The sequence below is a fragment of the Oncorhynchus mykiss genome, chromosome 17 (assembly GCF_013265735.2).
Source record: "Oncorhynchus mykiss isolate Arlee chromosome 17, USDA_OmykA_1.1, whole genome shotgun sequence".
Classification (NCBI taxonomy): Eukaryota; Metazoa; Chordata; class Actinopteri; order Salmoniformes; family Salmonidae; genus Oncorhynchus; species Oncorhynchus mykiss.
The window spans coordinates 29600891-29616324 of record NC_048581.1 but is presented as its reverse complement, the minus strand read 5'-3'; the positions used below and the strand labels follow the sequence as shown (position 1 = coordinate 29616324).

Below are 15434 nucleotides of genomic sequence, written 5' to 3'. Positions count from 1 at the left end.
AGCATTCCCATCCACAGACCCCTGTCCCCGAATACTGCTCTTTTGGGTCTTCCATATTTCTAATTTAGCTGCCCCTGACACAAAATTAAAGAAAATGACTACCCTCCTTCAACCAAACCTGTACTTTAGCCCAAATTTAAACTGTTGGGAAGTGAGAACCTCTCACAGAGCTGAGAACCAGCTAGTGATCAGATCAATCATCCTGACCAACCTGGGACACCAAGAACAGATGTGCCAGAGTTTCAGACTCAGCACAGAATGGACACCCTTCCTCAACAGTAGGATCCAGGTGGACCAGATGCATGTTGGTGGCTATGTCTCCATTGGAGGTCAGCTGTCCCCCTATCAATAGGCAAACACACCCGCCCACCTTGTCGATTTGACCCCTTCCAGGGAAGAAACACAGGACACTTTTACACATATTCTGTACATGGTCTTCTTTCCCACCACCTTGAACTCCCCTAGCTCCGGGGCATCGAAGGAAAGCAGCATCCCCACGTCCTCCTCTAATGCCCCCGCCGCAGCACTGACATTCAGCGCAGGGAACATATAATCCAGACCCTCCGTCCATCAATCAGAATTGGAAGTGTCAGTAAACATACTGCCGATTGAAGTACTGGCACGGAATCACAGACCTCGGCGACGACCTTCCTCAGTAGGCGAGCTGATCGGATCCCCGCTCTGTCTCCCAGCTCCTCCAACGATCTGCTCCTGCTCCGTGTCAGATGACCCAGCTTGGTACGCCCCACACTTAACAGGCATGAACGTAGGATGGCTGAACCCAGAGCGCGGGACTGGATGGCAGAGTTGTAAAAAAAGGCTCTTCAAAAAGCCACATCTCTGGTGGCGTGCTGGCCTTACGGGACTTGACAAAAAACTCCCCAAGCTTGCATAACAGACTCATAAAGTGTAGTCAAAGCCAGACAAATCCCTCCCCTCTAGCTTTCAGAGGAAAATATGTGCAGGCTGTTGTCGACCCAGCTAGAACCGTCACTGTACAACAGTCTCTGGGCTCCTTGAAGCCGGAAAGCCATGATCCTGGAAGAAATGTCCACCAGGCCTTGCCCACCCTCGTGCAGTAGCAGGTACAGGGCGGCAGCTTTAATCTAGTTTTGTCCCGACCAGAGGAAATTGACAAGGGTCCTCTGAAGCTCTTGCATCAACAGCCTCTGATGGCTGTAAAATCATTAGTCTGTGCCACAGGGTAGAGACAACTAGATTATTGGCTACCAGCGCCTTTCCCCTATAAGACAGCTGAGGCAGCACTTATTTACACCTTGACAATCTGGCACACACTTTCTCCACTACACCCTCCAGTTCCTTTTCTGAAAGACATCGGTGCCTATTCCATCTCTGCCACACTAAATCCCCCCTGATAACCGTGGAGCGGACCCCGTCTGAAGCTGACCTGCCCACAGCAATTCGCTCTTTCCCCAATTGACTCTAGCTGAGGAGGCCCCCTCATACACATTTAAAGCATTTGAGAGAATCTTAACATCCTCAAACCCTATAATATTAACTGTCAGGGCATCTGCATACGCAGACAGTGTTATCGTGGGACCCTTCATTACCCTTGGCACAGAGAAACCAATAAGCCTCGCCCTTAAAAACAAAGCATTGGTTCCATTGCCTGATACCCTTTGGACGGGGATGGGGCAACTCAAACCAGTCAACAGTAAACTTATCCAAGATAAAAAATGTAAAAACATCCCCAAACCCAAAGGCTTTCATTGTTTTGAACAAGGACTGGTGGTCCACATGGTCAAAAACCTTCTCCTGATCCCAAAGAAAGTAAATCCACACATCAGACAGTTTACAAATGTCTAAAACGTCTTTTATTAGAAACGAGTTATCAACAATAGAGTAACTGTCAGGTAAACAGTAAGACTGGGCCCGTTGGACCAACAGCCCCAGATATTCTTTCAACCTGTTTGAGAGACATTTAGATATGTTTTTTTATTCCGCACACAGCAATGCAACAGGTCGCCAATTTTTTAGAAGAGCCAAATCCCCCTTTTTTGGCAATCAAGAGAACCCTCATGAAAATATTCACACACCACTTCATAAAAATACCCCCCAATAGACCCCCAAAAGTCAGATGGTAAACCATCGATGCCAGAGGCTCGGCCTGATGAAAGCTGCATAACTGCAGTGGACAGCTCCTTCAGAGTAATGCCAGAGTCCAAAGCAGCTCTCTGCTCAGGGCCCAATTGAGAAAGTCCATGTAACAACTGTTCAGCTCACAGAGAATCACAATCCTCCGCCTTATAGAGGGCAGAGTAGAAATCTACGGCATGTTGGCGCATTTCACTGTCATCTGTGGTCACCTACCGTTCAGGGGGACGAAGGCAATACGCTCTGTACCCTCATTAGGAACATAAACATAAAAAAAAAAAAAAAAAATCTGTCACGAGCATCATCTTGAAAATGACCGGACCAAGGTGCAGTGTGGTGAGTGTACGTTCTTTTTTTTTAAAAATGTCGCCAACAAAATAATAAAAAACAAAAGCGAACGTGAAGCTCCGTAAGGCTATACATGCATTAAACGAAGACAACAACCCACAAATGAGAAAAGGAAAAAAGGCTGCCTAAGTATAATTCCCAATCAGAGACAACGATAGACAGCTGTCCCTGATTGAGAACCACACCCGGCCAAAAACAAAGAACCAGAAAGCATAGACCCACCCGAGTCACACCCTGACCAAACAAACATAGAGAATAAAAGGATCTCTATGGTCAGGACGTAACAAAAAAAAACATAACATCCACCTTGACCAATAAAACCCGACCCTTGACAATCTTTGTTGTAGATACTACAGTCACCGCTAAGCCTCAGGAAAGCTAAATTGCCACCCCAGCACTGAAATGTGTACCATGACTGAGTAAATGCTGCCCCTCCCACCACATACCCCAGTCAACCACATTAGCCTCATCACTATGTGTCTCCAGTAGAAAAACTACATGAACTACATTTCTGTTTTATTACTTCTAATACCCAAGCCCTCTTAATCCTGTCCCTCCCCCCATTAATATTGAGAGAACCTACCCTTAGTACTTCCATGTTGAAAGGAAAAGCAGAAAACACCACAGAGAAACACGACAAAGAGAGAAAAAAACACACCCTATGAAGCATGAGCATCATCAGTTTTAATTTTCTCTTAGCCTTACCATGTTTCCCACTACCTTTTGCTGCCGTGACAGCAGTAACACATTTCCTCAAGGGACAAAGCTTCTTCACACTCAACTTGTCTAACCCCACTGTTTTCTGTAACACCACAGCTGACCTCACAAACTCATCAACATAAAAAAAAAAAATGGCCAATTTCACAGACTTCCCAAAAGTCTGCTCCAGGAACCCATTTATCTCCTCTAGATGCCACATCCCTCTCAACACTCCCCACTTGCACCCCATCACTCGTACCAGGCATCTCCACTACTACCTGGGAGACTATCTCCACATGAACCCCCTCTTGTACCCCATCACTCGTACTGGGCATCTCCTCACCAGTCTGAGAAAATGGCTCCCCAGATCTGTCTTTACCTCCTACAACAATCTGTTTCTGCTGCGTAACAGATGCATAACATCCGGGTGTTTGAAACAACATAACCTGTTTCAACGCCGGGTGTTTGCAACCCAATGGGACAATCTTTTATTTTATTTTTTTTAATTATTTTTTTGAATTTTACCCCTTTTTCTCCCCAATTTCGTGGTATCCAATTGTTGTAGTAGCTACTATCTTGTCTCATCGCTACAACTCCCGTACGGGCTCGGGAGAGACGAAGGTTGAAAGTTATGCGTCCTCCGATACACAACCCAACCAAGCCGCACTGCTTCTTAACACAGCACGCATCCAACCCGGAAGCCAGCCGCACCAATGCGCCGGAGGAAACACCGTGCACCTGGCCACCTTGGTTAGCGCACACTGCGCCCAGCCCGCTACAGGAGTCGCTGGTGCGCGATGAGACAAGGACACCCCTACCGACCAAGCCCTCCCTAACCTGGGCGACGCTAGGCCAATTGTGCGTCGCCCCACGGACCTCCCGGTCGCGGCCGGTTACGACAGAGCCTGGGCTCTGGGACTCTGATGGCACAGCTGGCGCTGCAGTACAGCGCCCTTAACCACTGCGCCACCCGGGAGACCCACCCAATGGGACAATCTTAATTGAACTTGCAAACTTCCCAAACCTCAATAACTCACGCTCCAATAGCTCATTGGGAATAAATGGTGGTACATTTGAAATCGTTAACCATACGATCAACAAGACCCTCTTCTTTAAGAAAAACCACCACCGCTTTACTCATCTGCGACACATAAGCAGCATTCTCATAGCCTACCGTCTCTCTGGTGACCAGAAACACCTCCACCGTGACAGTAGCTTCAGCAACACACCTAAAGCCTTGCCGAAGTGACTTCTACCACAACAAAGAAATAATCACCTTAATCATGTATAGAAAACAAGAAGGAAAACACAAACAAAAGTGAAAGGGAGAGAGAGGGAGTGGTCGAGAGAAGGGGTAGAGAGAGAGAGCGAGAGAGAGGGAGGGCCGGAGAAATCGAAAGATGGCACGAACAAGAGGAACATCTTGTCTCTGCCCGCTTCTCTCTCTAAAATAAGCCAACAGGCCTCAGATGGGCGTCCATCCACACAGAGCCTCCACAGTATTGATTAATGGAGCCGTCTTGTGCCTCAAATGCATGACTTGGATTTGTTATTTTAGATCGGTCCTCTCCTCCTCTCTCTGACTATGAGATACTGTGCTATCTCTACACCAGATGTTTCAGTGCTTTAACTGCAGTTTTAGTGCGCTGGTCCAACGCTGTTTATCATGGCGTAATTGGTAGACAGAGGCTGCTGTGTGTGCTGATTAATACTGATAGGGGATCAGTGTACAGCCCCGTAATGGAGTGCTTAATATGTGGATAATATCTGATCCCAGATCAGGTGTTGACTGTCATCCTCTGGTATGCTTGTGTGTCTACCCCACCAGTAGACGACATGTCAGGAACTAAAGAAGTAAATAATAAAACACTTGGGAGTCCTCTTAATTGAGGAAAAGCAGCCTGCCACCGTTTAACTCTGACCCCTGTGCTTCCTACCTTTTCCTCGAACCTGCTCTTCCTCCCTCTCTGCCTCTTGTCTCTGGCTCTCTCGACTGATGCAATCCCAATTTAGTATTCCTCTCCGGGTTCACTTTTTAACCTTCCAAAATGTTTTGGGGATTAAATTCTATTTCCCTTGATTGAATTTGTTTGGTTTGTTTATTGTGTATGCTCTGGGAAAAGAAATGACTTCCTGGAGCGGAGAGAGACAGAAAGGGAGTAAGGGAGAGAGATAGAGAGAGCGATAGGGAGAGAGATAGAGAGAGCGATAGGGAGAGAGATAGAGAGAGCGATAGGGAGAGAGATAGAGAGAGCGATAGGGAGAGAGATAGAGATAGAGAGAGCGATAGGGAGAGAGATAGAGAGAGCGATAGGGAGAGAGATAGAGAGAGCGATAGGGAGAGAGACAGAAAGGGAGTAAGGGAGAGAGATAGAGAGAGCGATAGGGAGAGAGATAGAGAGAGATAGAGATAGAGAGAGCGATAGGGAGAGGGGAGGAGAGAGCGATAGGGAGAGGGGAGGAGAGAGCGATAGAGATAGAGAGAGAGATAGAGATAGAGAGAGCGATAGGGAGAGAGACAGAAAGGGAGTAAGGGAGAGAGATAGAGAGAGCGATAGGGAGAGAGATAGAGAGAGCGATAGGGAGAGAGATAGAGAGAGCGATAGAGAGAGGGGAGGAGAGAGCGATAGGGAGAGAGATAGAGATAGAGATAGAGAGAGCGATAGGGAGAGAGATAGAGAGAGCGATAGGGAGAGGGGAGGAGAGAGCGATAGGGAGAGAGATAGAGATAGAGATAGAGAGAGCGATAGGGAGAGAGATAGAGAGAGCGATAGGGAGAGGGGAGGAGAGAGCGACAAAGAGAGAGGGAAGGAGAGAGTCAGAGAGAGAATAACCATTATTTCACCTGTCAGTGGGAGAAACAGGGACAGGGAAGGGATCCCAGGAGAGCATGGAATAGAGGAGTCTTTGTCTGTGTGTGTCTTGTGTGCACCGTTTTACATTTTCTATAATATATGCCACTCAACAGAGGCTGTTATCCAGAGAGACTTACAGTGCAGTGAGTGCATACTGAGTGCATATAGTTCTGGTTCATGTATGTGATCCCTGAGGGAATTGAACCGACTACCTTTAGAAAGAGTGGGGTTTCAAAAAGTTCCATTCCTGCTCTGAACCTCTAGAGAGTGTGTGTGTGTGTGTGGGGGGGGAGGGGGGGGGGGGGGAAGAAGTCCCCACAATAGTTAAACACGTCCACACACTATATGCGCCACTCAACAGAGGCTATTATCCAGATAAACTTACAGTGCAGTAAGTGCATATGTCTCTAGTTCATGTTTATGAATAGTAAACAAACATTTGACCAACTGTGGACATTTTGTTGGTCCCCACAAGGTCAAATGCTGTCTCTGGGGGGTTTAGGGTTAAGGTTAGAATTAGTGTTATGGTTATAATTACGTTAAGGGTTATTGTTAGGAGCTAGGGTTAGTTTTAGGGTTACGGTTAGGAGCTAGAGATAGATTTAGGGTTAGGGTTAAGATTAGGTTCCCCGTTCCGCTAACCCCTCGCCAACAGCCAATGAAATTGGGCGCCAAATTCAATCAACAGAAATCTCATAATTCAAATTTCTCAAACATATAATCCAACCACAGTGTCCGATTTCAAAAAAGCTTTTTGGCGAAAGCAGAACATATCATTATGTTAGATCAGCAACTAGTCACAGAAAGCATACAGTGATTTTCCAACCAAAGAGAGGAGTCACAAACAGCAGAAATAGAGATAAAATTCATCACTAACCTTTGATATTCTTCATCAGATGGCACTCCCGGGAGAACATGTTACACAATACATGTATGTTTTGTTCGATCAAGTTCACATTAATATCCAAAAACCTCAGTTTACATTTGGCTTTGCCTACAAAACATCCCGTGAATTTGCACAGAGCCACATATATTTACAGAAATACTCATAATAAACATTGATAAAAGATAATGCAACCTCCTTGTCAGATTTCAAAAAAACTTTACGGAAAAAGCAAACCATGCAATAATCTGAGAACGGAGCTCAGAAACCAACACAACCCCAAAAGATATCCGCCATGTTGGCGTCAACATAAGTCAGAAATAGCATTATAAATATTCACTTACCTTTGATGATCTTCATCAGAATGCACTCCCAGGAATCCCAGTTCCACAATAAATGTTTGATTTGTTCCATAAAGTCCATAATTTATGTCCAAATAACTACTTTTGGTTTGCGCGTTCAGAACACAATCTAAACTCACGACGCGCGGGCAGGTCCAGGCAAATGTTCAGACGAAAAGTCATATTACAGTTCATAGAAAATGTCAAATGAAGTATAGAATCAATTTTTAGGATGTTTTTAACATAAATCTTCAATAATGTTCCAACCGGAGAATTCCTTTGTCTTCAGAAATGCAATGGAACGCAAGCTACCTCTCATGTGAATGCGCGTGACCAGCTCGTGGCACCCTGCCAGACCTCTGACTCAATCCCCTCTCATTCCCCCCTCCTTTATAGTAGAAGCATCAAACACGTTTCTAAAGACTGTTGACATCTAGTAGGAAGTGCAAAATGACCCAATAGACACTGTGTATTCGATAGGCCAAGAGTTCAAAAAGTACAAACCTCAGATTTCCTACTTCCTGGTTGTATTTCTCTCAGGTTTTTGCCTGCCATATGAGTTATGTTATACTCACAGACATCATTCAAAAAAGTTTTAGAAACTTCAGAGTGTTTCCTGTCCAAATATACTAATGATATGCATATATTAGCAACTGGGACTGAGTAGCAGGCAGTTTACTCTGGGCACGCTTTTCATTCAAACGTGAAAATGCTGCCCCCTAGCCATAAGAAGTTTTAAGGTTAGGGTAAGGTTAAGGGTGAAAGTTGGGATTAGGTTTATGAAAAATAGGATTTTGAATGGGACTGAATTGTATGTCCCTACAAGGTTAGCTGTACAAGAGTGTGTGTGTGTGTGTTAGTTAGTTAGTCACACACTCACACACTCACACACACTTAAAACACAAAGTTTAGAATCACACATTCTCACACTTAAAACACTAAGTTTTGACTCACTCACTCACACATAAAACACAAAGTTTAGACTCATTCACTCACACATAAAACACTATGTTTAAACTCATTCACTCACACATAAAACACTATGTTTAAACTCATTCACTCACACATAAAACACTAAGTTTAAACTCATTCACTCACACATAAAACACTATGTTTAAACTCATTCACTCACACATAAAACACTAAGTTTAGACTCATTCACTCACACATAAAACACTAAGTTTAGACTCATTCACTCACACATAAAACACTATGTTTAGACTCACACACTTAAAACACTAAGTTTATACTCACACACTGACACACTGACACACACGTTCAACACCTCAATTAGTTTAGACACTCACACACTGCGACACACACTTCATTTGACACACACGTACCCAAACACACACCCATCAAGGTCACCGACTTGTCAGTGATACACATAGGCCGCAGAGCAAGACTGGTACACAGTGCTGTTCCCTCATGTCCTCCCTCTGCAGCTTCACAGATTACTTCTCTTCCTCACACTGCGCTCCACTCCACCACTGTGCTCGTGTGCGTGCGTGTTCAATCTCGCTCCAAAGTTCCTATCAGCAATAGACATTCTCTTTGCCAGTCCTACAGTCACTTTATCACTATTAGAGACTATAACAATTATATTGTAGCAGTGACACTGGGAGGAGGAAGTTGAATTTAACACCATAGAAGGTGTAGCAGTATGTGTAGGTGGTAAGATAGTGTGTAAGCGGTACAGGGAAGCAGGTAGGTGAGTTGAAGATAAGGTGTTCTCTGTTCTTTCACCGTCTGTTTCGTAGATGTCTTTGCCTCTGGATCCATTGTGGTTTCCTGTTGCAGAGAGTGTTCTTCCTGCTTCGTTCCTCGGGTTCTTCTGCTGTTAGAGGGAGAAACAGACGCATGGATGCACAAATGTTCACACATACACAGACAGAGACCCTCAGGGAGTGGCAGAAGTCCACTGTATAAACAGATACCTCCGTATGCGTGTTCAGACTCCTTAGGGAGTCACAGGGGGGGGGGGGGGGGGGGGGGGTGAGATAACTGAGTCTCTGTGTGCGTATGCATGCAGGCACGTACAGTATGTGTAAAACGTGTAATCGGATCTTACGCCTTGATCACACCAATAGCGTCATTGTGCAAAATGGTACGCGGCATCATCTGGATATGTGTCGCAACAAAAGTTCAACATTCACCTTCTGCTACCATTTCTATCAAGTCGTCTACGCACACAGTTTGACGCCATACGTTTGATAAATCCAACGTATGCACCACACCGAACGCCCCGCAACTGCCTCCTGCAGTCGACAACCTACTTCAAGGTTAAATGTCAAGGTTACATTTCCAACATCATTCCAGTATGTTTCATAAAGCTGCCTCCTATTTTTACTTCCGTGGAGGGGAAATCACTTTGGAAATTGAGATGAATGCTACCCATTAGCCAAAAGACAAATCCCGTTTTTCTACAGTACCACACCAGCACTACCAGAGCCAACCCAATAGGTTACTCACTCAGCAATAGAGTGCTGTCTCCAGCGTTCCCACCACACTAGTGTTTCTGCATTAGTCCGTGGTTGCCAGATCGGTGTGATATCCCCCTTTTTGGCCAAAGGCATTCTCAGGGCTGAAGTCATCTGCCATCTGCCACCCAAACTGTAATTTAATTGCACTTAACTGTTTTTTATGAAGCACAAGTTTAACATAGAAAGCTTATTAAATCAGTGTGATATTTCATTTCATACCAGTCGCGTATTCGCTGGCCCTCGATTCGCTCGACTATGCATCCCATAGACACTCTCTCGACACACACACACCCACACACACAGACACAACTCATATAGGGGCTTAGAAGCCAGCATAGATGAGACATGGATAACTGGTATGAGCTGGTTTTGAGGTTTGTCTATGGCAGAGATGTTTCTATGGGTCTGTGTATTACTGTGTGTCTATTTCAGAATCTATTTCTATCTCCTGTCCTTGAGGGCCGCTTTGTGTAACTGTTTTCATCCTAATTACTTTCTAATAACAGACTACTTTTTAATTCGACCTGGGCGACCAGGAGTGTGAAATCGTTTGCTTATTAATGAGACAAATCAATCTCATCAGGATCATTAATTCCACTGTTTTGAATTCCGTTCCCTCCATCCTGGCGCTCAGACGATCTGACGGGAGATGGCTAGAGGAGGAGGAGGAGGAGGAGGAGAAGGTGGTGGTGTGTGCCAGTGTTGTTGTTTAGCATCCTGCCAGCCGCTGACTATGACTTTTAGCTCATAATTAGACAGTGACTCAGGCATCACACACAGGACAGAGAGAGAGGGGGAGAGAGAGGGGGGAGAGAGAGGGGGGAGAGAGAGAGGGAGAGAGAGAGAGAGAGAGAGAGAGAGAGGGAGAGAGAGAGAGAGAGAGAGAGAGAGAGAGAGAGAGAGAGAGAGAGAGAGAGAGAGAGAGAGAGAGAGAGAGAGAGAGAGAGAGAGAGAGAGAGAGAGAGAGAGAGAGAGAGAGAGAGAGAGAGAGAGAGAGAGAGAGAGAGAGAGAGAGAGAGAGAGAGACGGGTAAAATAGCCTCCAGGAACTTAATGAGGTATGCCCCGCTGAGTGGAGAAAGGGCTGTTAATCACTTCCACAGCAGTTCAGACTGACACACACATACTCATCGAAACACGCTGCTTACACACACACACACACACACACACACACACACACACACACACTCTCTCTCTCTCTCTCTCTTTCTCATGCACACACACACACACTCTCTCACACCACATACACACTCACACACACACAAACTCACCACTCTCATAAGCTCATTATATAAAAGCCAGTGAAAGTTTGTCTCTGTGTGTCTATCTGGGGCAGAAGGGCTTTTCATGCTGTGTTAGGATTACTCTGCACAGCACCTCTCTGACATGACTGACTCTGGATGCATCCCAAATTGTGCCCTATTGCCTACATAGTGCACTACTTTTCACCAGGGTCCTTAGGGCTCTGGTCAAAAGTAGTGCACTATGCAGGGAATAGGGAGACATTTGAAATGCACCTCTGTCCAATACACAGTAGGGATGTGTTCTGTCTCTGATACCATAGTGTATTATTACAGAAGCATGTTTTATTACAGCGAGAATCGGATGTATGATTAACAGTAATGTACGCAGATGTCCATTGTCTATTGAAAATATTTGATTGATTAAGGATGAACTCTTGTGTGTCTGATGCTGATTACTGTATTATTACAGCTACAGTTGGGTTCTGAACTGGTATGAATGTTTTCTTGATTTCTAATACAATGGGAGGCAGGGTTGGGGTTAATTTAATTCAATTCAACCTGTGAATTTAAATTTAAATTTAAATTTGACACACCCCACCGAAAGCAGAATTTAAATTCTGTTTGAATGAAAGGAAGTCAAATTTAATTCAAGGCTGTTCATAGAAATTCAACTGAAAAGTGAAGCATGAAAAGTATTTCCTTTGACACATGTTTAACCCAAAGAACATGTCAATTATTCCTTAAGAAATATTTGAAATATCAAATAGATTATCACTCATAGATGTATTTTATTATACTTTTATTTGTCATGAGATGTGAGATTGTTCCCTTCCATTCTGGAGTGTTTGGTTTGAAATTGAGTTTTTCTGACTAGTTTTTTTATAACATGTTAGTGAAGTATGAATTATTATAGACAACCTACAAAATGATCTTAGAATATTTCAGTCATATGTTTAACATAGTATTGGTTATCATAGAAGATGTCAAAATTAACATTGTATAGTGTTGTGTTCACATAAATAATATCCATTTGAATAGCTAAAATCCATTTGAATTTCATTGAATAAAAATTATACTTCCTTTAATTCAAATTCCATTCAAATTATGCTTCCTATGGGGTGTGGTTAATTCAAATTCTGCTTCATGTGGGGTGTACTCAATTCAAAGTCTGCTTCCTATGGGGTGTGGTTAATTCAAATTCTGCTTCATGTGGGGTGTAGTCAATTCAAATTCTGCTTCCTGTGGGGCGTAGTCAATTCAAATTCTGCTTCCTGTGGGGTGTGGTCAATTCAAATTCAATTCAAATTCTACAATTGAAATTGTTTCAAAGAACAATATGCAACTCAATGGCGAAGGTGCATAAACATGTTGGAATTCAGATACGACGTCATGGTTTTATCACTATCCATATAGTTTCATGTAACGACGGCGCGCTACATAGTTCAATGTGCCAATACATCAACACTGTTTACTTTTAGCGTTTTTTCAAATTGCCTGCTTCTTGAAGCTTAAATTGGGACCATGTATACTGCGCTAATGATGCTTTAAAAAAAAAGAGTACCAGAGAGCATAGTACAATACGGCGAACTTAGCAAGCAAGGCATTTGTGGTAAGTACACAGGGGCCGCCATCTTTATGCACCTCCGCTATTCAGAATTGCTAGGACGATGAACATGTGTTCATGTCTGATACTTAGAGAGCCATGTCTACTGTATTATTAAGGCCAGTTGGATGGCTGATGATCACTAAAGCCGAGAGTAACCCCAGACAAAGTCACCTGATTTAACTCATTGCGGGCTTGATGACTAGTTGAAAAGTTGAATCAGGTGTGCTTGTCCCGGGCTACAACAACAATGTGTGCTGCTGGGTGTACTCGAGAAGTTGGGGAACACTGGTCTAATGTAGATGTTCAGTGCCTGTTCTGTGTATGCTAGCAATGACTGACTGGCTACGTCTAGTACACTGGGAGATTGAACACGTGTTCATGTCTGATACTTATAAAACCATGCATTACGGCTGGAGTCGGGTGTTTGACGCCTCTGATGAGCACTAAAGCTCTGTTAATGATGACAACGTGATGATACCGTATGCCATGTAACGTATACAGACGTTCAGATGTGTAATTTATCTCAGGTTTCCTTCTTTTCTTTTTTCAGTAATGATATAAAAATAGTATATAAATAAACATTTCTATTTTCCCCCAGATCCTGGTGCACGTGGGCTTCCTGACAGAGGAGTCAGGGGATGTGTTCAGCCCCAAGGTCCTGAAGGGAGGTCCCCTGGGGGAGATGGTCCAGTGGGCCGACATCCTCACAGCCCTCCATGTTCTGGGACACAACCTCAAGATCTCCATGTCTGTTAAGGAACTGCAGGGGTGAGTCAGCATGTTATAATGTTACAATGATGTTAATGGGTTAACTGCATTTTGATTCGATCATCTCTTGATTGATTGAATTTGTTTGGGTGTTTTAGTGTGTGGTGGATTGGAAGCGGCTTCATTGATCTGACCACAGCCATTTCCTTCCATTTTGTTCAGTCAGCTACTGGCCAATACACACAGTAGGGCAATTAGCAGGTGCTTTTATCCAAAGCGACTTATAGATCCTCCAAGGTGATGGTGTTAAAAAGCGCTTTGTGATCAATGGACAGACGGTGCTCGTTTTGTATTTGATTGCTGTCCATTTCATCACTGTGACTTATTCCTCATGTTGATCCATAGAATTACAAGGGGAACACTTACAGTGGCTATAGAAGGTCTACACCCCCTTGAACTTTCCCATTTTGCTGCAAATGGATTTTCCAAGTGAAAGAAAGTTCTAGGAAGTTGTCCAATTAAAACAAAAACTGAAATATCGTAATTGGATAAGTCTCCACCCCCCATGTGTTAATACTTGGTGTAAGGACCTTCGACAGCCATTACAGTTGTGACTCATTTTCATTGAGCATCTACCAACTTTGCACAACTTTTAGGGAAACATGCATGCAGGCTCAGCAAATTTGTTTGGGGATCACTGATGGACAGCGTCTCAGGACTGAGACGAGACCACTCGGGAACACTAAACAGCTCTTGGAAAGCCAATTGGGTGTCTTTTGCATAAACAATTGTGTAATTGTCCCACAGAAAATTACAACCCTATCTCAGGGTTAGGTTTTCAGAAGACTGAGGTGGGTTCTCCTCAAACTTTTTACCTTGGCTTTGCTCCTTTCATATTTATTTTGATCCTAAAAAAAAAACTATCCAGGCCCTGTCAGATAAGTTTTCTATAACTTCCTTTCACTTTGAAAATGTGGAGTAGGTTGTGTAGATCTGTAGGATCAAAAATCTATTTGAATTCCATTTTAATGCAGCAAAATGTTAAAAAAGTTAAAGGGGTTGACTTTCTATAGGCACTGTATTTTAGAACCAATTTTCAGGTAGAAAGCAAGTGATATTATCACTGGGCCCCTATTCACCTTAAACAGTTTTATATTGTTTTAACCACATCAATATACCCGCTCTACCACCCCAGTTAACCCAATACATCAGCCCATCAGAACCTTAGACCTGGGCTGTGTCCCAATTGACAAGGATTCTGCCTTTTTAGGCAGCTTTTCTAGGCAGGATGTCCCAATCCCAATGTACCTTAAAATGCTGATTTCTAAGGTGCCTTCATCAGGCACCTTAGCATCCCGTGTGTCGTTCCCTGAGGAGGCTATCCCATAACCCCTTTCGGCACACCGAAAATTCAAAACAATTCTGAATTAAGGGTGGACACATGTCCTCACTTGGGAGAAGATGTTCCAGAAGAATAAGGAATAAGAAGAAAAATGTAAGTATAACGTTTATTTATTCACAAAATTATGTTACAATTTTCAACAAATTACTTTCATATAACATTTTGAATTCAAATGTTGAGTAACTTGTTTATCAGCCCATTGCCAAGCTAGCTAGCTACCTAACACATCATCGTTAGCTAACATTAGTAGGTGATCTCATCCTGCTTATCAGCTGTTTAGAGATGCACAACTAAACTAACTAGCTCTAATCGTAAATTCAACAATCTGTCAATTGTGAAGACCCAGACAGTTTTTAAATCTATGAATTGATGAACTTGCTGGCCAGATAAAAACATGTACTGTAGCAAATTTGTTTTCGGGGACAAAAGTGGACACCTGATCGCGTATTACTCCATTGCATTGGCTTGACAGGAGAAAACAGTCCTGCCCGACCCGTTTGGAGGTCAGACCTGTTACATTTGTTTTACAACATCTAATGACAAAATGTAGGAAATGCAGCCAGCTGTGTTCTGTTCATTCTAGGCTTGCTAGCCTGCCAAGTTATTTGTGCATTCTGTTAATGGGTCTGTTTAGCAAGCTTGCTTGCTAGCTAGCTAGCTGCATATAGTGTCTTTTTACGTAACATTAACGTTAGCTAACTTTCTCTTGTCGCTTTCCCTTCCCTATTGTGTTGCACGATTTGGTTGGTTG

General features: G+C 43.6%; 1 protein-coding gene across 2 annotated transcripts in view; it reads left to right on the top strand.

The window, feature by feature from the left end:
- LOC110495135 (alpha-1,6-mannosylglycoprotein 6-beta-N-acetylglucosaminyltransferase B-like) overlaps positions 1-15434 on the top strand; it is a 158761-nt gene that overhangs the window by 66834 nt on the left and 76493 nt on the right. For both annotated transcript variants that reach the window (XM_036949664.1, XM_036949663.1), the window contains exon 8: positions 13172-13341. In XM_036949664.1, coding sequence (XP_036805559.1) covers positions 13172-13341 — 170 coding nt within the window. The remainder of the gene's footprint in view (positions 1-13171; positions 13342-15434) is intronic.